Source organism: Zalophus californianus, chromosome 3, assembly GCF_009762305.2.
Source record: "Zalophus californianus isolate mZalCal1 chromosome 3, mZalCal1.pri.v2, whole genome shotgun sequence".
Taxonomy (NCBI): domain Eukaryota; kingdom Metazoa; phylum Chordata; class Mammalia; order Carnivora; family Otariidae; genus Zalophus; species Zalophus californianus.
In genome coordinates this window covers 148,269,373-148,294,299 of record NC_045597.1, presented here as the reverse complement: position 1 = coordinate 148,294,299, position 24,927 = coordinate 148,269,373, and the positions used below count along the sequence as shown (strand labels likewise).

Genomic DNA, 24,927 nt, shown 5'->3' with positions numbered 1-24,927 from the left:
GCCTGACAAAAACGTACTGCATCAGAACGTTTTGTTCTAGGGAGTCCCACATCTGTGTTAGAGAAGCTCAATGGAGCATCTTTTGACTCACACACAATATGTCTACAATTTTTAAGACACACACACACACATTTTTAACAAACTAGGCTTCCCAACCCTCTTTAAAAGCTGGTACAACTTCCTATACATACTTGATCTGCATGGAGCATACTCCACAGTCTTTGTTCCATCCTGAAGAAAGCATGTTCCAACAGGCTCTCTCTCCTGTTTCATTTCAGTCCTCCAGTGATACAGCGGGGCACAGGCCTGAAATCAAAGGGGATGGTCCATGGCATAAAAATTCCCTGAAAATATTAGTGTTTCAGACAATCTGTACAACTTCAGATTTCAAAAACACTTTCTAAGCATTAATAAAAATTAATCAAGCCTGTCTTATACCAAGAATTCCTTATCACAACAGTGGATACAGATTTAAAAAGTACTTTCCTCACATATTTTTTTTTCAAAATAGTTAGCAAAACTATTTCATGTAGCACTTTTCTTGATGTTTTGCACTAAGCTGATGGTCACAGATTAAATCAACATTTGAACTAAATAACATTCTCATGCATGTAGAATATACCCCTAAATTATAAAGCAAATGATTTATTAAGAAAAAAATAAAGGACTTTGCAGTGCTTACTTTACGTACTTTCCAAATAAATTATGACTTTTTTGTTTTCAGAGTTACAGATTTCAACACCATGTACAAGAAGTGGAACAATAACATAGTAATTTACCAAAATGTGACAATTTAATTCTGGAAAAAGGTTCAATTAACTTTCTGTAATACTTTTTTGAAGCAAAACATTAACACAAACACTGCAGACATTAATAGTAGGTTATTTTATATTTATCCTGAAAAAAGTGAAAGGAGATGATTATTGCTACTTTTCTACATGTACTTGATGTTTCACATACAAGGATTATTTTCTCCTTCTGCTTATTTCTGCTTCTTTGCTTTCTGCCTAGAGTGCCCCCACTCTCAACCCCATCCTTTATTTCCAGCTGGACACATCCTTTAAAGCTCCTTTGAAATTTCAGCTCCTAAACAAATTCTTCCCTAATGCCCCACAATCAGATTTTTAAAAACAGTAATAAACACAATGCAGATAATTAAAACAGGGAAGGACTTTCTAAGGAAATGAAATTAAAGCTGAAATCAGAATAATGAGGAGCTAGCCAAGTGAAAATCAACAAAATGAGCATAACACAGAGCGAACAAAAACACTAAGATACTAACTGCAGTGACTTGTCATGTGGAAGGAATAAAGACCAGTGTAGCTAAAGCATGTGAGGTGGAGTAAGATGATGCCAGAGACAAGAGCCAGTGACCTGATTATGGAGATGCTCACAAGCCAGAAGAAGCAGCGATTTGTCCTCTGAGCATGATGGAAAACCACTTGACTGTTTTAATCAGGAAGAAATGCTCTGATTCACTCTGGTCCTCCTCTGGAGAATGGATTGTAGTTGGGGCAGGAGAGGAAGCAGAAAGAGGAGGACAGCACTACAGGAACCCAGGCGGGTAATGATGGTGGCTTGAAACAGGGTGGAAACAGTGCAGATGATGATTAGTTACTGATGGATGTGGGATATATTCTGGAAGCAAAATTGATACAGCTTACTGGTGGATGGGGTAGGAAGTCATGCCTCTAAACAAGTTGGGGAAGTTTTATATGGAAACAGTTATCTTTGTGTTTTTTTCCTTTTTTTAATTTTTATTTACGTATTTATGTATGTATGTATGTATGTATTTTATTTGAGAGAGAGAGAGAGAGAGCACAAGCAGGGGAAGCTGCAGAGGGAGAGGGAAAAGCAGGTTCCCCACTGAGCAGGAAGCCCAATAGGGGGCCCGATCCCAGGACCCTGAGACCATGACCTGAGCCGAAGGCAAATGCCCAATCAACTGAGCCACCCAGGTGCCCCTGTGTTCTTTCCTTTTTGATAGCGGGTAACAAAAGTTCTATTTTAGCCATGTTCATTTTGAGTAATAATATAGGAGATATCCAAATGGAAATGCCACATAGCTTGTTTGGAAATATGACTTTGAAAATCCAAGGAGAACTAAGAGCTAGAGTGATAGATTTGGGAATTATGACATTTGTATTTTATTTACAGCAATGAGACAGAATAGGAACAGCCAGGTAAAAGGTGTACTTAAAGAAGATGGGGGTCCAGAACACAGCCTAGGAACAACCCAATATTTAGAGACTGAGCAGAAGAGGAGACTGCAAGGAGCAGGCAAAGAAATGGGAGAAAACCAGGAAAATACAGTGTTCCAGAAGCCAAGGGAAGAAAAGCATTTCAAAAACAATGGGCTAACTGACCTTGCTGAATGGTGCTGAGACGACAAGAAACATAAGAACAAGTACCAATGATTTCAGTGACCTGATAGCCAAGGGTGACTTTGGCCATGCCTACCTGAGCCTGACTGCAGTGGTTGGGAAGACAATGTGAAGAAAGTAGAGATGGTCACTGTAAAAAACACTTTCAAAACGTTTCTGAAAAGAGGAGCCAAGTAATGAGGCATAGCAGTGGGGAAGAGGCAAAGGGAAGGTTGCTGTATTTTTAAAGAGAGGAGGTACTAGTGTGTTTGATTAATCATAGGCCCACTAGTCCTAAACCTGGCTGGATAGAAACATACTGACAGGAAGTATCAACAGGGGCAGGAGAAAGGAACAACGTAGGAATGAAGGTAGAAAGTAGCAGAACCCAAGTGACTAAACTCACCTACAAGGAAGTAGCCAAAAGACTTACCAGAATTTTATCCTGTTTTGATCTCACAGATGCTCCAAACCACTGGTGAGACTTAAACTCCAATGGATCATCCTTGGCATAATCTCTATTGCCTAAGAAAAATAATGTGAGGGGGGAGAAACAAAATATATATTCTTAGTATAACAGAGTTTATTTCAAATCAGCCAGGTGTACAAATAGTGTAATCAAATAGCCTTTGATTAATCAAATACCACATTAGCTATTTATCTCATGTACTTTATGAATGTCAGGAACTTTCAACTAATCAAAAAATAAAACACAGGATGACTAGAAGTGTGTCAGGGTTATATTAACTATTACAATGCAGATGTGAAAAAATAATACTAAGTTTCCCAACTGCTAAGTTGTAGGATAATTATTAAACAAATACTTAAAATTACCTACTGTACTCCCGCAAGTTCTGTGATTTAAAGATGTTATGAAAACAAAAAGCTACTGCCGGGCGCCTGAGTGGCTCAGTCAGTTAAGCGTCTGCCTTCAGCTCAGGTCATGATCCCAGGGTCCTGGGATCGAGTCCCACATCTGACTCAACTGCTCAGCACGGAGCCTGCTTCTCCCTCTCCCTCTGCCTGCCGCTCCCCCTACTTGTGCTCTGCCTCTCTCTGACAAATAAATAAATAAAATCTAAAAAAAAAAAAAGCTACTGCCTTTATAAAACACCAGTAGCAAAAGACTAAAGTAAAAGACTAAGAGATTGAGAATGATACTGTAACACAGGAGTTAGAATCTAGAAGACATGATTTGGCTGGTGGGAAAAAGATTTAGATTTGGCATACTGCATGCAAGCATTTATTTTCAGTTTACATTAGTGAGAAAATTATTCCCAATGCATCAGCCACTCGTGTAAAGCACTGGAAAAAGGAAAGGAAAAGGAAAAGGAAAGAAAATCCTTTCACTGAAAAGCTGTTAAAATTGGTCAAGGAAAAAAAATATGGAAACATACGCATAAAGCATTTGGGGAGAGACTTTTTTTTTTTGAGAAAGATACTAATTATTTTTAAAGTCTAGTCTGTTCCTTAAAATCTACTTATAATAATCATTCTTTATAGACATATATTCCGAGGGGCACCTGGATGGCACAGCGGGCTGAGCGTCTGACTCCTGGTTTCAGCTCGGGTGGCGACCTCAGGGTCCCGGGATGGAGCCCCACGTCAGGTTCTGCACTCAGCCTGGAGTCTGACTGAGAGTTTTCTCTCCCTCCCCCCTGTCCCGATCCCACTCGCATGCAACTCTCTCAATCTAAAAATAAATATTTTTTAAAAAAAACAATATATATTTCAAGAACTATACTGGACAAATGCAGCAGACAAGGATCAATTTTAAGACTGCCAGCCATGTGTAAAAATCATCAAAAGGTTTGTGTTAAATCCATTCCCTAAATTTCATTCATCTAAGGTAGTGCTTATGGTTATTTAGTTCCATTCTGAACACTTAAGACCAACTGAAGTCATAAATAATTAATGAGAATTTCAATTATGCCAGGTGTCTTACAGACAAGGTAAAGGGTATAATACTGTTCACTATACTATTCTTTTACCTTTTCTTTTTTTTTTTAGATTTATTTATTTATTTATTTATTTATTTATTTATTTATTTGAGGGAGAGAGAGAAAGCATGGGAGAAAGAGAGCACATGAGTAGGGGGGAGGGGCAGAGGGAGAGGGAGAAGCAGACTCCCCATTGAGCGGGGAGCCCAATGTGGGACTCGATCCCAGCACCCTGGGATCATGACCTGGGCCAAAAGCAGATGCTTAACTGACTGAGCCACCCAGGAGCCCCCCTTTTCATTATTTTGAAAAAATTTTCTTTAATGTGTCAATCTCCAAAGGCCTCTATCTGTAGTCTAAATATAGCTGTTCCTTGTCAGTGGTCACAAAGACACATTTTTTAAGTAGAAGGAAGGAGAAAGGGAACTTAGCTAGTATATGCCCTTCACCGTGAAAACCAAGGTTTCGCAACAGTAGTTGGCTTGCCTCTGAAGCCTATGTTCACCTTGCCATCACCACTGGGAACAATACATGTCAATGACCCATAGATCACTAATCCATCTGTCAATGGACTCCTTTATATTTCCCATCCTCCTACAGTTAGGTTAAAGCCACATAACTAGTGCTTGCCAATAAGCTAAGAGCAGAAGCGGCAGATGTCGCTTCCAACAGTTCAAGTAAGTTAAAAGTGGATATGAGCTCACTAATCATCAAAGAAATGCAAATCAAAACCACAATAAGATATCATCTCACACCAGTTAGGACGGACATTATCCAAAAACAAACAAAATAAAACAAAACAAGAAAACAAAAGCTAACAAGTGTTGGAGAGCACGTGGAGAAGAGGGAACCCCTGCACACTGCAAGTGGAAATGTAAACTGATACGTCCGTTATGGAAAACGGTATGGAGGTTACTCAAGAAATTATATATGGGACTGCTGTACGATCCAGGAATCCAACTTCTGGGTATATATCCAAAGGAATCAAATCACTATCCTCAAAGGGGTATCTGTATTCCCATGTTCACTGCAGCATTACTCGTAATAGCCAAGATATGATAGCAACCTAAATATCTACCGACGCGTGAACAGAGAGTATAGAGAATATTAGTTAGCCATAAAAAAAGAAAATCCTGCCAGTTGAGACACTGATGGATCTAGAGAATATTATGCTAAGAGAAATAAGTTAGACACAGACAAATACTCCATTCTATCACTTATATGTGGAATCTGAAATAATCAACTCATTAAAAAACAAATAAAACAAAAAAAAGTCGATATGAAATCTCCATGTTTTCTCTTACCCATCCATAAGGCTAGAATAAGACAGTAGAATCACATGATACAAGCAGCTTTGGCCCAAGCTTTGAAACTGTAAGAACAGCCAAATGACCCACACTAGATGACGATATGAGCAAGAAATAGTCTTTTTTTTAAGTGAAATTTGAGGTTTTGTTTGGAAATAAAGCATGACTGAAGTATAGCCTAGTGCAGCTTGAGTAATACACATTCTGCTATTTCCAAAAGTGCCTGACCAACAATTACAAAGAAGCTTAGCCTCTGGACGAAATGAGATTCAACTGATAATTTTCAATGTTTTAAACCATAAAATTTATGGTTACAAATATGATTTTTTTATTCCACTGCAACCTAACTGTTCTCTTACTGTGCTACAGACTTTCTACTCTATTCCTAACTACAAAGGAAATGTAGGCATTTACCTCACCCCCTTACATTAATGAAGGAGGTAAAATGCAGCATGACTGAGAAACAGGGGTTGGAAAGATTCACCTTCACTCATTGTCCAGAGACCATAGACAAATTCAGGTAATCTTAGCCTGAGGGAACTGAGTTTATGAGCTAATAATGCATGTGAACAAAAAGTGTAACATTCTCAGAATTGCTACTTCCTGCTTCTGCTTTCATTTAAAACAAAGCCTTTTCAGCAAGACCCTAAATAATGTCCAAGCAGAAACAAAGCTTTTCTTTGTTAGAAGAAATCTTTGTCTATACCACATCAGAAAGGTTCAAATTAAGGCTCCATGTATTTCCTCATAAGCTCTACAACTGCCAATTTCAAAAACAAAAGGATACAGAACCAATATCACTATATTCTTTGTTGGGGGAGGGGGGTCTTTATTTTTTTGTTTTTCTAAATTTTATTTTTTTATTTAAATTCAATTAATTAACATATGTATTATTAGTTTCAGAGGTAGAGGTCAGGGATTCATCGTTTTTAAAATTTTATTTATTTGACAGAGAGCACAAGCAGGCGGAACAGCCAGCAGAGGGAGAGGAGGAGGGAGAAACAGGCTCCCCGCTGAGCAGGGAGCCCAATGCGGGGCTCGATCCCAGGACGCTGGGAACGTGACCTGAGCTGAAGGCAGATGCTTAACTGACTGAGCCACCCAGGCGCCCCATCATTAGTCTTATATAATACACAGTGATCATTACATTACATGCCCTCCTTAATGTCCATCACCCAGTTACCCCATCCCCCCACCGTCTCCCCTCAAGCAACCCTCAGCTTGCTTTCTATGATTAAGAATCTCTTATGGTTTGTCTCCCTCTCTGATTTTGTCTTGTTTTATTTTTTCCTCTCTTCCCCTATGATTTTCTGCTTTGTTTCTTAAATTGCACATATGAGTGAGATAATGTAATCATTTCTCTGACTGACTTATTTCACTTAGCATAATACCCTCTAGTTCCATCCACGTCGTTGCAAATGGCAAGATTTCAATTTTTTGATGGCTGAGTAGTATTCCATTGTATACATATGCCACATCTTCTTTATCCATTCATCTGTCCACTGGCATCAGAGCTCTTTCCATAGTTTGCCTATTATGGACATTGCTGCTATAAAATTGGGGTACAGGTGCCCCTTCACATCACAATATTTGTTATCTTTGGGATATATACCTACTATTGCTATTGCTGGATCATAGGATAGCTCTATTTTCAACTTTTTGAGGAATCTCCACGCTGTTTTCCAGAGTGGCTGCACCAGCTTGCATTCCCACCAATAGTGTAGGAGGGTTCCCCTTTCCCTGCATCCTCACCAACATCTGTCATTTCCTGACGTGTTAATTTTAGCCATTCTGACAGGTGTGAGGTGGTATCTCACTGTGGTTTTGATTTGTATTTCCCAGATGCCAAGTGATGTGGAGCATTTTTTCATGTGTCTGTTGGCCACTTGGATGTCTTCTTTGGACAAGTGTCTGATCTTGTCTTCTGCCCGCCCATTTCTGGATCAGATTATTTGTTCTTTGGGTTGAGTGTGATAAGTTCTTTATAGATTTTGGATACTAACCCTTTATCTGATAAGACATTTGCAAATATCTCCTCCAATTCTGTCAGTTGTCTTTTGGTTTTGTCAACTGTTTCCTTTGTTGTGCAAAAGCTTTTTATCTTGAGGAAGTCCCAATAGTTCATTTTTGCTTTTGTTTTCCTTGCCTTTGGAGATGTGACTAGCAAGACGTTACTGCAGCTGAGGTCACAAAAGTTGCTGCTTGTGTTCTCCTCCAGGATTTTGATGGACTCCTGTCTCACACTGAGGTCGTGCATCCATTTTGAGTCTATTTTTGTGTATGGTGTAAGGAAATGGTCCAGTTTCATTCTGCATGTGGCTGTCCAATTTGCCCAACACCATTTGTTGAAGAGACTGTCTTTTTTCCATTGGCTGTTCTTTCCTGTTTTGTTGAAGATTAGTTGACCATAGAGTTGAGGGTCCATTTCTGGGTTCTCTATTCTGTTCTGTTGATCTATGTGCCTGTTTTTGTGCCAGGACCATACTGTCTTGATGATGACAGCTTTGTAATAGAAGTCCAGGATTGTGATGCCACCAGCTTTGGTTTTTTTTTTTTTTTTCAACATTCCTTTGGCTATTCAGGGTCTCTTCTGGTTCCATACAAATTTTAGAATTATTTGTTCCAGCTCTGTAAAAAATTTGATGGTACTTTGATAGGGATTGTATTGAATGTATAGATTGCACTAGGTAGCATAGACATTTTAACAGTATTTGTTCTTCCAATCCATGAGCACAGAACATTTCTCCAATTCTTTGTGTCTCCCTCAATTTCTTTCATGAGTGTTCTATAGTTTTCTGAGTACAGATCCTTTGCCTCTTTGGGAAGTTCATTCCTAGGTATCTTATGGTTTTTGGTGCAACTGTGAATGGGATTGACTCCTTAAATTGTTTCTTCTAGCTCATTGTTAGTGTATAGAAATACAACTGATTTCCGTGCAATGATTTTATATCCTGCCACTTTGCTGAATTCCTGTACGAGTTCTAGCAATTTTGGGGAGGAGTCTTTTAGGTTTTCCACATAGAGTATCATGTTTTCTGAGAAGACTGAGAGTTTGACTACTACTTCCTTGCGATCTGGATCCTTTTACTTCTTTTTGTTGTCTAATTGTTGAGGCTAGGACTTCCAGTACTATGTTGAACAACAGTAGTGAGAATGGACATCCCTGCCATTTCCTAACGTTAGGGGAAAGCTCTGTTTTTTTCCCCGTTGAGAATGATATTTGCTGTGGGCTTTTTGTATATGGCTTTTATGATATTGAGGTATCTTCCCTCTATCCCTACACTGTGAAGAGATTTAATCAGGAATGATGCTGTACTTTGTCAAATGCTTTTTCTGCATCTATTGAGAGGATCATATAGTTCTTGTCCTTTCTTTTATTTATGTAGTGTTCTTTAATTTATGTAGTGTATCACAATGATTGATTAGCAGATGTTGAGCCACCCTTGCAGCCCAGGAATAAATCCCACTTGGTCATGATGAATAATCCTTTTAATGTACTGTTGGATCCTATTGGCTAGTATCTTGGTGATAATTTTTGCATCCCTATTCATCAGGGATATTAGTCTCCTTTTTGGTGGGGTCTTGGTCTGGTTTTGGGATCAAGGAAATGCTGGCCTCACAGAAAGAGTCTGGAAGTTTTCCTTCCATTTATATTTGTTGAAACAGCTTCAGAAGAACAGGTATTAATTCTTCTTTAAATGTTTGGTAGAATTCCCCTGGGAAGCCATCTGGTCCTGGACTCTAGCTTGTTGGGAGATTTTTGATCACTGCTTCAATTTCCTTGCAGGTTATGGGTCTATTCAGGTTTTCTCTTTCTTCTTGTTTCAGTTTTGGTAGTTAATACATCTCTAAGAATGTATCCGTTTCTTCCAGATTGCTTAATTTGTTGGCATATCGTTGCTCATAATATGTTCTTAAAATTGTTTGTATTTCTTTGGTGTTGGCTGGTGATCTCTTTCACTCATGATTTTATTAATTTGGGTCCTTTCTCTTTTCATTTTGATAAGTCTGGCTAGGGGTTAAGCAATCTTATTAATTCTTTCAAAGAACCAGCTCCTAGTTTCACTGATCTGTTCTACTGTTCTTCTGGTTTCTATTTCATTGATTTTTGCTCTAACCTTTATTAATTCTCTTCTGCTAGGTTTAGGCTTTATCTGCTGTTCTTTCTCTAGCTCCTTTAGATATAAAGTTAGGTTGTATATTTGAGACCTTCTTGTTTCTTGAGAAAGGCTTATATTGCTATATACTTGGACTGCCTTTGCTGCATCCCAAAGGTTTTGAACAGTTGTGTTTTCATTTTCATTTATTTCCATGATTTTTTTTTTAATTCTTCTTTAACTTTCTAGTTGACCCATTCATTCTTTGGTAGGACGCTCTTTAGGCTCCATGTATTTCAGTTCTCTCCAAATTTCCTATGATTGAGTTCAAGTTTCAAGCACTGTGGTTTGAAAATACGCAGGGAATGATCCCAATCTTTTGGTACCAGTTGTGACCCAGTATGTGATTTATTCTGGAGAATGTTCTATGTGCACTCGGGGAGAATGTGAATTCTGTTGCTATAGGATGGAATGCTCTGAATATATCTGTGAAGTCCACCTGGTTCAGTATGTCACTCAAAGCCCTTGTTTCCTTGTTGATCTTCTGCTTAGATAATTTGTCCACTGCAGTGAGTGGAGTGTCAAAGTCCCCTACTATTACTGTAATTTTATGTGTTTCTTTAATTTTGTTATTAATTGGTTTATATAACTGGCTGCTCCCATGTTAGGGGCATAAATATTTACTATTGTTAGATCTTCTTGTTGGATAGACCCTTTAATTATGATACAGTGTTTTTTCCTCATCTCTTATTATAGTCTTTGGTTTAAAATCTAATTTGTCTGATATAAGGATTGCTACTCCAGCTTTCTTTTGATGTCCATTAGCATGATAAATCGTTCTCCACCCCCTCACTTTCAATGTGGAGGTGTCTTTAAGTCTAAAGTGGGTCTCTTGCAGACAGTGTATCGATGGGTCTTGCTTTTTTATCCAAACTGATACCCTGTGGCTTTTGATTGGAGCATTTAGCCCATCTACATTCAGAATAACTACTAAAAGATATGAATTTACTGCCACTATATTCCCTGTACTGTTTCTGTATATTGTCTCTGTTCCTTTCTGGTCTATGTTACTTTTGGGCTCTCTCTTCACTTAGAGGATCCCCTTTAATATTTCTTGCAGGACTGGTTTAGTGATCACAAATTCTTTTAGTTTCTCTTTGTCCTGGAAGCTTTTTCTCTCTCCTATTTTGAATGACATCCTTCCTGGATAAAGTGTTCTTGGCTGCATCTTTTTCTCATTTAGCACTGTGAATATATCATGCCAGGCCTTTCTGGCCTGCCAAGGTCTCTGTGGATAGGTCTGCTGCTGGTGTAATGTTTCTACTCTTGTGGGTTAAGGTAAAGGTTGTCCCAAGCTGCTTTCAGGATTTTCTGTCTCTGAGACTCGTAAGTTTTACTATTAGATGTTGGGGTGTTGATTTGTATTGATTTTGAGGTCAGTTCTGTGCCTCCTGGACTTGAATACCTGCTTCCTTCCCCAGATTAGGCAAGTTCTCAGCTAGAATTTGCTCCAAAATACCTCTGTCCCCTCTCTTTCCTCTTCTTCTGGGATCCCAATTATTCTAATATTGTCTCACTTTATGGTATCACTTATCTCTCGAATTCTTCCCTCGTGATCCAGTAGTTGTTTATCTCTTTTTCTCAGCTTCTTTATTCTCCATCATTTTGTCTTCTCTATCACTAATTCTCTCTTCTGCCTCATTTATTCTAGTAGTTCGAGCCTCCATTTTTTATTGCATCTCAATAGCCTTTATTTTGACTTGATTAGATTTTAGTTATTTTATTTCTCCAGAAAGGGATTCTCTAGTGTCTTCTATGCTTTCTTCAAGCCCAGCTAATATCTTTATAATCTTTATTCTTAACTCTAAGTCTGACATCTTACTTATATCCATACTGATTATGTCCCTGACAGTTAGTACTGTCTCTCATTCTCTTTTTTGCAATGAGTTCTTCTATCTTGTCATTCTGTCCAGAGAACAGATGAATGAAAGAACAAAAAACTAAAATGGCAACAACAACGCCAGAGAAATATACACTAAACAAATCAGAAGAGACCCAAAACCCAAAAGAAAAAAAAAATTAATTAAAAAAAGAGAGTGAATATTATCAGATAGGTGAACAGAACAGAGGAATACACTGGATCCTGTATTTTGGTCTGTTAGAAGAAATTACATCAAAAAATTGTAAAGAAAGAAAAACATATACATATAAAAATAAAATTAAATTCAATGAAAGGATAGAATGTACCTGTAAAGATGAAAATTTAAAAAGACTTAAATAAAAAAAAAAAGAAGAAAAAGAAAAGAAAGAGAGAATATGATCAGTCAGGTGAAGAGAACAGAGCAATACACTAGATGCTGGGTGTATTTTGGTCTGTTTGTTAAAAGAAACTGTATCCCAAAAGTGTAAAAAAAGAAAAATTAATATAAATACAAAAATAAAATTAAATACAAAGAAAGGATAGAATGTAAGTGTAAAAATGAAAATTAAAAAAGATTTTTAAAAAACGGTTGAGGGCGCCTGGGTGGCTCAGTTGGTTAAGCGACTGCCTTCAGCTCAGGTCATGATCCTGGAGTCCCAGGATCGAGTCCCACATCGGGCTCCTTGCTCGGCAAGGAGTCTGCTCCTCCCTCTGACCCTCCCCCCTCTCATGTGCTCTCTCTCTCTCATTCTCTCTCTCAAATAAATAAAATCTTTTAAAAAAATTTAAAAAAAGGGTTGATAATATAAGAAATTGGTTGAAAAAAGAAAGAGGAAATTAAAATACTAAAGGATTGTGAGAAAAAAACACATAAATTCTATATACTCTTTTCCCCTAGCACTGGAGTTTTGCAGCTCTCTATGATCAGAAACTAGGTCTTAGCTGGATGTTCTTGCTGATCTTCTGCGGGGAGGTACATGTTGCACTGAATTCTCAGGTGTCTTTGCCCTAGGCAGAACTGCACTGCCCTTGCCAGGGGACCAGGCTAAGTAAGCAGCTCTATGTGGCTTTTGTTCCTTGAAAGCTTTCCATGCCACTATAGAGGACAAGAATGAGAATGGCGGCCTCCCAATCGCCAGCCCCAGAGCTGAAAGGGCCCCCATTCCTCAGTGAGCCCTCAGGGAAAAGCAGGCAATCACTCTGGTCTCCCTGGTCTCCAACCACACACCATGCTCACCCAGCCTGTGACCAAGTGTTTCTATCTCAGGCATGGGACCCCCTTTTGAATCTCCAAACCCTGCAAACTCCTGTGGCGTGCACTTGCACAGCTCCTCCCAGGGGAGGGAGGGGGGTCTTGCTGGGGTTCTGCCACTTGTTGGGCCCCTGCTCAGAGAGCAGTAGCCCAACCGAGGCATGGTTCCAGGTTTATAGCAACCCCGAGCTGAGAGCCCACTTCTAGGGTCATTGATCACAGCCAGCTTCCCTGCTCCAATGCCTGGGAACTCTGCTGCACTCAGGCACCCCTGGTTTTCCGGTGACCCCAGGGATCCTGAGACCACACTGTACCACCTAGGATTCTGTCCCACTTTGCCACCTGAGCACCTTTTAGGCAGGGAAGTCCCTCACTGGAGCAGACTTTTGAAAGTTTTGATTTTACACTCTGCTGCTATATTACTTTCTGATGCTGGCTTACGGAGGCTCCTTCCCCCTGCAGTTTATCTTCCCATATATCGCCTCGGATTTAGTTCTCCATACCTCCTACCTTGCAGAAGGTGGTTGCTTTTCTATTTGTAGAGTTGCAGCTATTCTTTTCTTAGATCTCTGGTTGAGTTCACAGGTATTCAGAATGATTTGATAGCTATCTAGCTGAATTCCTGGGACCAGACGAAATTAAGGTCTCCTATGCCTCTGTCATCTTGGACTATCCAAAATCACTATATTCTTGCCAATACAATTATTCCTGCCTACAAGACCTGATCCAGACTCTTCAAAAATGTCAATGTCAAGGAAAACAAAAAAGTAAGGAAGATTCAAGATTAAAAGAGAATGAGACACAGTAACCCGATGGAAGATAATGATCTTTGAATCTTGTGTCGGGGCGTCTGGGTGGCTTGGTCAACGGTTAAGCGTCTGCCTTCGGCCCAGGTCATGATTCCAGGGTCCTGGGATCGAGTTCCACATTGGGCTCCTTGCTTCTCCTTCTGTCCCTCTCCCCTGCTCATTCTCTCTCTCTCTCTCAAATAAATGAAGAAAATCTTTAAAAAAAAAAAAACTTAGGCAAGAGTCTTCAAGAAAATATGTATTACCCATTGCTTTAACTGCTTTCAGTTTCAACAAGGTCACAACCTCAGATTAACAAATTTTCAAGAAGTTTACTCAACAGGAAGTTTTCCTTTACCAATCAGAACTTTATTCCCAGAGATCAAGCCTTAAAATACTTGATTCAGGCAGAAGTTTCATTCAGAGGAAGCGTGAATAGAGGGGAGGGTGGGAAGAAAGAAAAGGAAAGTGTACTTTCTGAACAAACTGACAAGAAGTTCATTCATAACCTGGCTGAAATTGGCAGCGATTCTGGAGCCTGAGTGAAGTAAATATTTTGAGTCACAGCCCTGAAAGTCACCCTTTCAAGTGACGCTGGAACTCCACAGGCTGCTTGGACCACACCACCAACCTTAAAAGGGGAATTACACACAGACAACTGCAGAAATCGCAGTGCTAGATGAAATGCCTCCTCAGGCAACAGTCAAAAAAGAACAAAAATTTCTTTTCTTCTTTTTTAAGATTGATTTATTTTAGAGGAGGGGGAGGGACAGAGGGAGAGAGAAAATCCTGAAGCAGACTCCCCGCTGACCACAGGGCTCTACCCCAGGACCCTGAGATCACGACCTGAGCCAAAACCAAGAGTCAGACGCTTAACCGACTGAGCCACCCAGGTGCCCCAAGAACAAAGATTTCTATCCATAGTTCTAGAAAACACCTTGGAAGACTAGCTCTGATCTTCCAAATAAATTAAAGGGGAAAAGAGTATCTCACAATGGTAAAAATGAGAAGAAACCGCCCCATGTTACATAAATTAACATAAAACTGTACTATCACTTTCAAAAATACAGAGAGGAAAATATTGCTAGAGAAACTTGATGTTAATTAGCAAGTAAGTCACTAGAGGGCTGAAAATGTAATGTCTTTTTTTGCCTGCTTTTAAACTGTCAATTGCATTTTATCAGACTCCCATGATTTAATACTTCAGGACAGAAGCATACTGAGCAGAGCAGAGTGTCACAGCTTTAGACTCTGCCCCCTGATTAGTAGCCAGCTCTTCTCATTTCTTCTCATTTCCTCGGAATGTCTCAAAAGACACTGTTGAAAATTCAACTTGCTCTACAGGGGATTTTTTTTTTTTAAGACAAAGTTACTTTATCACCCTAAAGCTAATTTTTGTTGTTGTTTCTTCTTTTCATACCTAAAGAATATCCTTTGGAGCAACAAGATTATATCATCTTTTTTGAAAAGGCTAAAGTCAGAAAGAATGAACCAAGGCAATAAACTTCTATTTGGAAGTTACCTGGTGTTTTTACTCATTTGGTTCCTATTCATAACTATATGACTCTATGGATAAAGAAATTATTTAGGTCCTCAGAGAGCTTATTATTTGCTCAAATAAGTGACTACTATAACAATGTTAATATATAGCATCATGGTGACTATAGTTAATAATACTGTATTGTGTATTTTAAAGTTGCTAAGACAGTGGATCTTAAAAGTTCTCATAACAAAAAAAATTTGTAACTATGTATGGTGACAGATGTTAATTAACTGTGGTGATCATTTTGCAATATATACAAATATCAAATCATTATGTTGTATAGCTGAAATGAGTATCATGTATCAATCGTACCTCAATAAAAACAAAAGAAAATGAAACAATGCTACCCCACAGTCATCCTTTTGTAAAATAAACAATTTACAAGCTTTTTTAAGCAGCTTTTTACCTCAAACATAACTTTTGCTCAGCTGCACTTCACACAAATTTGCCTCAAAGAAAAATCTCCCAATATTGCTTACTTATTTTGAAAATTAACAGGCCAGAGGAAGAAATCTCTTTGATCATTCAGTTAAATAAATCATGGGTACCTCCTACATCTAAAATGCAAGGAGTATATAGCAGTAAATGAGAAAGATAAGGCCCCTGGCTTTCTAGAGAAATAATAAGCAAATAATTATATAAGGTATCTTCAGGGAGTCACAAATGCTATAAAAGATATTTGAGAGAAAACAATGAAGAGGTGGTCAGACAGTGCTGGTATTTGTAACCTAATGCTATTGTGAAATAATGTATTTCACTGATTTGGAGTTGCAAATATTAAGACACTATTAACATCTTTGAAATCTAAGCATTATATACAGTCAGTGGTGACTTAAAATTAGCATGTTTTAGAAATACATATAGTACATTTTAACATCAATGGCACTACTACATTTACAGTCAACTGATTTTTTAAAAAGGTGCCAAGAAAATTCAATGGGAAAGAAATAGTGTTTTCAACAAATGGTGCCGGGACAATTGCATATCCTTACATAGGCAAAAAGATTAATGAGAAACCTTATCTCAAACCATACAAAGAAAAAAAAAATAGATCACACACTTAAATGTAGGAGCCAAAACTATAAAATACTTATAAGAAAATAGGAATTAAAAAAAAAGAAAATAGGAATAAACCTTCAAATCTTAGATTAGACAAGATTTAGGAAACCAAAGTCCAAGAGATAAAAGGTTGATAAATTGGACTTAATCAAAATTTATAACTTTTAGCTTCAAAAAACATCACAAAGAAAAGTGAAAAGACAACCCACAGGATGGGAGAAAATGTTTGCAAAGCTTATATTCAATAGGAGACCTGTATCCATAATTAACACACGCACACATACACATACACACACACCTCCTCCTTGCAATTCAAGAATAAAAAAAAAACAGCCCAGTTAAAAATACGCAAAAAACTTGAATAGATGTTTCTCCAAAGGGGATACACAGATGGCCAGTAAGTACGTGAAAAGATGCTCAACATCACTAGCCATCAGGTCTACACAAATCAAAACCACAATGAAATATCATTTCACATTCACTAGAATGGCTCGAATAAGATAAAATAACATATGTCCATAAGGATGTGGAGAAACTGGAATCCTCACATATTGCTAGTGGGAATGTAAAACGGTGTGGTGTGGCCAATTTTTAAAATAGTTTGGCAGTTTCTTAAAAAAGTTAAAAAGAGTTACTATATGACCCAGTAATTCCACTCCTAGATATCCAACCAGGAGAAATTAAAACGTATGTCCAGATAAAAACTTGCACATGAATGTTCACAGCAACATTGTTTACAGTAACCAAAACGTAGAAACAACCCAAATGTACATTTACTAGTAAATGAATAAACAAGGGTTCAGGGAATGCTACTGGGCAATAGAGGAGGAAAGGAGAACTGACCCATGTGACCACATGGATGAGCTGCCAGACACAAAAGACCACATAGTGTATAATTCTATTTATATGAAATATCCAGAGAAGGGAAACACATAGACCTAGAAAGTGGATTTGTGACTGCTCGGGGTTAGGGGTGCAAATGGGAGAGTGGCTAACAATGAACATGAGGTTTGTTTTTCTTTTAGGTGAGGGAAATACTCTGGAATTAGATTATAATAATATCTGTATAACTCTATAAATATGGTAAAATTCACTGAATTGTACACTTAAAAATTGCACACCGGTGAATTTTATGGTAAATTATATCTCAATAAAGCTGTTTTAAAAAAACAAATGACAAACTTGTCAAGTGCAAAGATAACTGCAATACTGAGCAAAAATATATGTATATAATAAAGACTGCTTTTCAAAATTAACAGAAATAAAAAGATGCATTAGTAGGGTAACAGATCAAGAACAAGAATAGAGAATACAAAAAAAAATAGGAAGAGCTAATAAACATATGAGAAAAGACTTAACCTCCCTAGAAATCAGAAATACAAATTAAAACATAAATGTTTCACCTGTGGGACTAAGCAAGACTAAGAAAGCTTGGTTCAGGGATAGGTTGTATCATTTTTTCCTATTTAGCAAATTATGTATAGAAGTATGTTAAAAAACATCTCACTGGCTTCTAAGTTTCATTTTTAGAAATCCTAAATAAATAAAAATACGAACAAAGACTTAATAAACATGTTCAAAGCTTTGTTATAATAGTTTTATAAAAGCAACAAAATGCCCCACAGAATAGGAGATTGAGCAAATTATAATTTTATGTGTACGCACACACACAAGTATATACACAGGCCACAGGTACATACAAAAACATACTATACACACACATACAAGTATATCCTATGGCCACTAGTTTCCCAGGTGGTTGGGATTTCAGAGATTTTGTTTTCTTTTTGCCTCTTGGTGTTTTCTCATTTGTTCAACCAATGAATATGAATTATTTATATGTTTTAAAAGGTGGAGAAAAAAGTAGTGTGGATATGTATTAATCTTCACATATAAAAGCTTTTAGTCAGGAGCTTCTACAACCCCCCACCCCTGCTTTTTTTTGAGAGAGAGAACATAGGCTGGAGAGGGGCAAAGAGAGAGAAGGGAGCAAGAGAGTCCCAAGCAAGCTCCACACTCAGCATGGAGCTTGACTCAGGGCTTGATCTCACCACCCTGAGATCATGACCCGTGCTGAAATCAAGAGTTGGATGCTTAACCAACTGAGCCACCCAGGTGCCCCCTACAACCCCTCTTAATCAACTTTATGTTTACATTTTCATCTCCCACACATAAAGCAGTTTTAGTTCAAAAACTTCAAGAACATTTAGTAAATTGAGTTAAGCATTCCTATTCCTATTCCTCTATTCTATGTTTAAATTCTGTTTTAGAGTCAAACTATAGAGCAGAATATAGTAAAAAATAATTCATTAAAAAAATCAAAATTCTAGATAGTACTGAAAACCAAAATGGAGGTTAATGATTTCTCTGATTTAGTAACAAAAGTTTCTTAATTTAAGAAACTCTGATAGATAGGGCGCCTGGGTGGCTCAGTCAGTTAAGCGACTGCCTTCGGCTCAGGTCATGATCCTGGAGTCCCGGGATCGAGTCCTGCATCGGGCTCCCTGCTCAGCAGGGAGTCTGCTTCTCCCTCTGACCCTCTTCCCTCTCGTGCTCTCTGTCCCTCATTCTCTCTCTCTCAAATAAATAAATAAAATCTTTAAAAAAAAAGAAACTCTTATAGATAATATGTAGCAGTTAGGTATTAGTATTAAAGGGTGATTTGCTTTATAAACTTCAAAATGTCTTTAAAAGTCTTTAGAAGCAATCTGTATTCACTTAAAATGACACAAGATAAAAATCCCTAAGCTCAAAGTGTTTGGAGTTGCAGACAACTGAAAAATAATTATTTGTGAATATAAAAGTAAGTTCTGAAATCACAATCTATGAACACGAGAAAGTGTTACTAATTCACACAGAGGTGTCAAGAAACATCTTATATAAAATTAGACTGTTTTCCAAAAGTAACAAGAGTCAAAAGCAGAGCCAGAAGAAAACATGATAAGGCTTGTTTCACTGGGATTTGTATTTATTTATTTACTGAGTTATGACTACCACAGGGAACAGAGAATCGAAATCTCCTTCTTCCATGAGCAATTCTGATGGTTCTGTTGGAGCCAGCACAAAGAATACAGGCCCTTTGAAAACATCTATTGCTTTATCAATGCTGGTTTGTTTCCTCCTAGCAATGAGAAGGAAATGATCCTGAAAGCATCTAACAGTTTAAAACAAAAACTCTTTACTGAAGATTTAAAAAAAAAAAAAAAAAAAGAGCAGCCAAATCAATGTTAAGTCTTAAAATAATGGGTATGAGTCAGGAATAAAATGGGTTTTAAAGGTTCACATAAATTTAGTTTTGGTGAAACACTCAAAGTGTTAAAATAACAACTAACTGCATGTGTATTAATTGACTAGTAATAAAGGAAATGGATTAATTAGATTAAATGATTTCTAGGTTGCCTCCCAGCTGTCCAACTGCAGAAAGGAATGCACCAAGGAATGACAGGTGATATCAGAAGAAACAATTTCATTTAAAAAACCAAAATTTCTGGGGCGCCTGGGTGGCTCAGTTGGTAAAGCATCCAACAACCAACTCTTGGTTTTCAGCTCAGGTCATGATCTCAGGGTCGTGAGATCAAGCCCTGCTTTGGGCTCTGCACTGGGCATGGAGCCTGCTTAAGATTCCCTCTCCTTCTGCCTCCCACGCACACACTCTTTCTCTCTCTCAAAAAAATAATAAAATAAAACAAATTTTAAAAATAAAAAAAAATTCCTGAGAGGCATCTCGCTAGCTTAGTAGGCAGAGCATGCAACTCTTAATCTCAGGATCATGAGTTCAATCCCCACCTTAGGCTTTGGGCTTCCTTAAAAAATAATAAAATAAAATAAAGCCTTAAAATAAATGTATTTTGTATTAACCAGGGAAGGAAGACTATTTTTTTGTGTTTTTAACTTTCTAATCTGCAGTCTTGTCACAACTGTAGAGATACCTAGACAGAACTTTGAAAGAAAATGCACAAAGAGAACAAAGTCAAACAGGCTGTTTTGAGATTGCCTGATTATTTTAATTGCAATGAATTACAAACTTAATGGCACAGAGGCCAGAGAGCAGCTAAAAGTTTTCTATTTTCTATTAAATACAAAGTGTAGTAATATCCAGTAAATACTCCACAGCGTTCTTCTTGACCAGAGAACTGGCAAAGCCAGTTTGTGGGTTTGCCCACAGCCCAAGCCCTTCTGGGAATAAGTGGTTAAGTGTTCCAGCAAGCTGTTTTGGGTAGGCAAGGGAGTAAACTGACTTCTGACCTTCTCTAAGTCAGATATTGTTAGTGAGGGGTGACATTCATTCACTGAATTTGGAATATAAACATAGGAGCTTCTCCTTCTTTTAAGGGACATATTTAAAAATCATGAAGGAAAGTCCATATTTCTTAACAGAGACTTTAGCCAGGTGCTACATGTTCTCCTCCTTCAGTGCAAATCCCCAGTCTAATCTTTTTGGAAGAACTGAGAAAAATTAGGCAGTAGTCAGTCTGTTCACAACATCTGCTTTATAGAAGAAGCATGTTGCAAGGAGAGGATTTTCCCAAATGTCACCATAACGGGTCAAAATGCAAACCAAAGTATAATCCATTTAAGAGTATCTACAATTATCTTTATTTCTTTCATTTTCTGTAATTACTCACTTCCCCACAGCTGTTGTATGGGCATGACATAACAACCCTTTCTTCATTTGTGTACCTCTTCATTGTTTACAAAATACCTTCACAGACATCATCTCCTTTGATACCCAGGATAACCCTTAGGGAAAGGTAATATGTTTATTTAACAAATGGGAAAAACTGAGGCTGGCAAATAAGTCACTTGCTCAAGGTCACATCTAAGGTGTGTGAGCCTACCCCTTCTAAGTCAAATTTGCATTCCTCATATTCACAGAGCCAAAGCAAAAAGAACAAGAGAGGGAATAAGACCAACTTATACAAGCATGGCTCTTGCCCTAAAGTAGCTTGCAGTATAACCAGTATCCAACAACAAAATATATAAAAGGGTAACAGAAAAATGCCCCTATGCCCAAAGATCTCCTCATCCTAATCTCCAGAACTTTACATGTGAATGTGTCTTCACATGGCAAAAGGAACTTTCCAGATGTGATTAAATTAAGGATCTTGAAGTGGAAGATTATTCTGGATTATTTTAGTAGACCCAAGGTAATCACAAGAGGGGGCAGAAGAGTTAGTGTCAGATGACGTAGCCTAAGAAAGATCAGATTAGCCATTGCTGGCTTTTAAGATGGAGGAAGGAACCACAAGCCAAGGAATGTGGGTAGCTTCTAGAAGCTGGAAAAGGTATGAAAACAGATTCTTCCTTTGAGCCTCCAGGAGGAAGGCAGTACTGCCAAAACCCTGATTTTAGCCCAATTCGCATTTTGGACATGTGACCTCCAAAACTGAAGATAATAAATTTGTGCTATTTTTAAGCCACCAAGTTTAAAGTAATGTGTTACAGTAACAATAAGAAACTAATTCGGGCATGAAGACAAAACTGAGAAACAGACTATATCTAGTGGGCTACATGAATATTCTAGATATTGTTTTGCATCCCAATATATTTTAGAATATTTTTATTTCCTAAAATATATTAATCTTAAATTAAAGCATGTTAAGCTTTCCTTAAGTCCTACTTTTCCACATCCACATTCAGATAAATTAACCATGTTTTCTACATATCAAATTAACCATGTTTTCTACATATCAATCATCTTCATGTAAGACAAACAAATCACACCCCAAAATTAGGTTTTCATTTTCACTAATTCTACAATGGTTCAAAGTTCATATTATTCTGCCAATTTAGGGAAAAATCCGTTTCAGCCATTATGCAGACATTGGTTAAAGCCTACAAATGGTGCGCAGTCATTATATCAATTGGTTTAAAAATCCAAGAGGGCAACTATTTCAAAGCAAATTGTACTATTTCAATCATTATCCAAGTATGTAAAATAAGACACTAGGTTTTTCTTTTTACATCCCAGTCATGACTCTGTTTACATATAACGTCAAGAAAATCAGCAAGAAAAAGAAAAATAAAGAAGTCACACAAAAGGACACAACTAGAAATGCAATAAAGGTTATGCTTAGAAGTTAACAACGGCAATAAAAAATGGCAAGCAAAAGTCAATAGCTTGAAAGAAAAAATAACACGTTTGAGAGCTAAATTTCACAAATCCAAGAGATAAGAAATTTTAGACTGAGGTTTCCTTTTGTTTCTGCAGGCTTAGTCATACATAAATATCATTCAAAAATCAAAGTAGCAATTAAGCTTGCCATCTTACACTGAATTTTCTACTAAATTAAACTTTCAATCACAGAACCCTATGTTTTCCCTTACTGTTTAAAAGGCATTATGTACATATTTTGAAGATATCCATGATAATATCCATTATTTCATATAACATATATAATTCTACTAAAAAAATGACTAATAAAATTAAATAAATCGGGTACTGAAAAGTGTTATTTTCTCTGTAATGTTCATATCAAACCTATGTACTATGGCAAAGAACAAGATCTATCCACTGAGCTCTTGATCCTTTTATTTTTAATACAGTGCTCTATAATGTGTTAGGCTTTATGGTCACTGGATTTGGTTAGGCTGCTAGTTTAGAGTACCTCTTTAAAATTCACTTAGATGTTTCTTCAGCTTACTTTCAACTTCATTTCTCATCATGTCCTCAATGCCTTATTGCCCTCACACTATACATAGAAACTTGATACTCACACAGATACCACGTATGTGGGTCACACAGAATTATTTATTTTTTTTAAGATTTTATTTATTTATTTGTCAGAGAGTGTGTGTGTGTGCGTGCACACAAGCAGGGGGAGAGGCAGAGGAAGAGGGAGAAGGAGACTCCCCAGTAAGCAGGGAGCCTGAAGTGGGACTGGATCCCAGGACCCTGGGATCATGGCCTGAGCCGAAGGCAGAAGCTTAACTGACTGAGCCACCTAGGCGTCCCCACACAGAATTACTCTTCATTTATAAACATCTTTTACCAATCTATGCACGTACTGTTTCCTCTACGTGGAACCCTCTTCTACATCTGGTGAATTCCATCTCCTTTTTCATTAGCTAGCTCAAATGTCACCAACTGCTGAGAAGCCTTCTTCAAAGGTGCCAGCAGAGTTCGATACTTCCCAGTTATGCCTTCTTTATTTCGGTATAAATGTATTCGTGTCTACTACTCAAAGTTAAAGTGAAATAAATGTAGATTGGTCTTCCACCCATATTTTTGAAATCTTCACTCCTTCCCTCACTACCCAAAATCATGCCCTCAAGTAGGAAGAAAAGCACACTAAACATATTTATCTTTCTTCTGTAAGAGTTTCTTTAGTTTCTTTAAGTATTATGCCATCTTAAAATCAAAATCCAGACTTCCTTCCTTTAGCTACTACTACATGTCTTAATGCATGTGACCAGCTACAGTGAAACTGACTTCTAATAGATTATACACTGCCTAAATATCCAGGGACATCTTTGGTAAACACTAAAAGGAAAATTAGCCCCCAAATTATTTATTGATCAGTAATATAGACATCTTGTATTTGTAAAGAATGCTTTCTATTACCTTGTTTTCCAGCCAAAAAGAGAAAAATGCACCTTTTTGCTTCTGTGCTTTTTCTTCTTTTGAAAGACACTTTTATTTCTCTATACAAGCTGATAACCTATCATTTCTTAGTTATGTGAGAGAAGCCAGGCTTTTCCTGACTTTCATTGGCATGAGACTTAGACTCAGCCCTTGATCAATTACTACCACAAAAGCTTTGAATCTCTAGCAAGTGATGCAAAGAGGCAGGGATGGATAAGAAATTATTCTCATGGTGTCCCATGGTCAACAATAGCAATTCCAGCAGCAATAAAACACAGTACCAATAGTTCCTCTGCTAGCTTCTCTTGCTCATTTTCAGAAAACTAGTGAGTTACCAATATCCTTCTAATAAATTTCTGTTCAGCTAAATTTAGCCAGTCAATTTTTATTGCTTTTCACAAAGAACCCAACACCTATATGCAAAATACACACTTAATGCATTCTACCCTAATGCCAGGTATCTCTCCATGCAACAGGGAGCAAAAATAAGTTTGTTTCCCGGTTTGGAGAACTTAGTCTGGCCAGGAAAACAAATACATCATAACATAACCAGGAAAAAAAAAAAAAGAAAGAAAGAAAGAAAAGAAAAGAAAAATCAATGTAAATTTTAGCTTAATGAAAAAAAAAGAGCTGTGTTTGGTGCACTAAGACTGCTTGTATAGCAGAACTTGACCAAAAGGAAGAGGAGGGAAAATGGCAAAGGCTGTTCAAAATATACTATTTAACAGCAAGCATTTATACATCCCCAAAAAGCACCCTTCTGTAAAAATTTTTATAGTGATTCTGGAGCTAGCTGAGGTTTGTTCTTTTTACAGGAAGGGATAAAGTCACTATTCTGCTTTTTTTAAGGATAAACAGCCAGGAAACAAAGGAGCCTAAAGTACTTCACGTAGTTACAAACATCAAATGTTGCAGCAAAAATCATCAGGGGGGCTTTCCAAGGTTCAACTAAACTTTCAGACTCACAAAATTACCGAAGGCCACACATACCAGCAGTCTATTTAGAGGACATAGGACAGAATCAGACATACCTCCCGAATGAGAGTGCTTACATGAACTTGCCCGTGCAGAA

General features: G+C 37.6%; 1 protein-coding gene across 2 annotated transcripts in view; it reads right to left on the bottom strand.

Annotated features, from left to right (window-relative positions):
• The window catches only part of ITGAV (integrin subunit alpha V), a 95,196-nt gene that overhangs the window by 51,758 nt on the left and 18,511 nt on the right, over positions 1–24,927 (bottom strand). For both annotated transcript variants that reach the window (XM_027588392.2, XM_027588393.2), the window contains exons 3-4: positions 2,797–2,888; positions 192–306 (exon numbers count right to left, since the gene is read on the bottom strand). In XM_027588392.2, the coding sequence (XP_027444193.2) occupies positions 192–306; positions 2,797–2,888 (207 nt within the window). The remainder of the gene's footprint in view (positions 1–191; positions 307–2,796; positions 2,889–24,927) is intronic.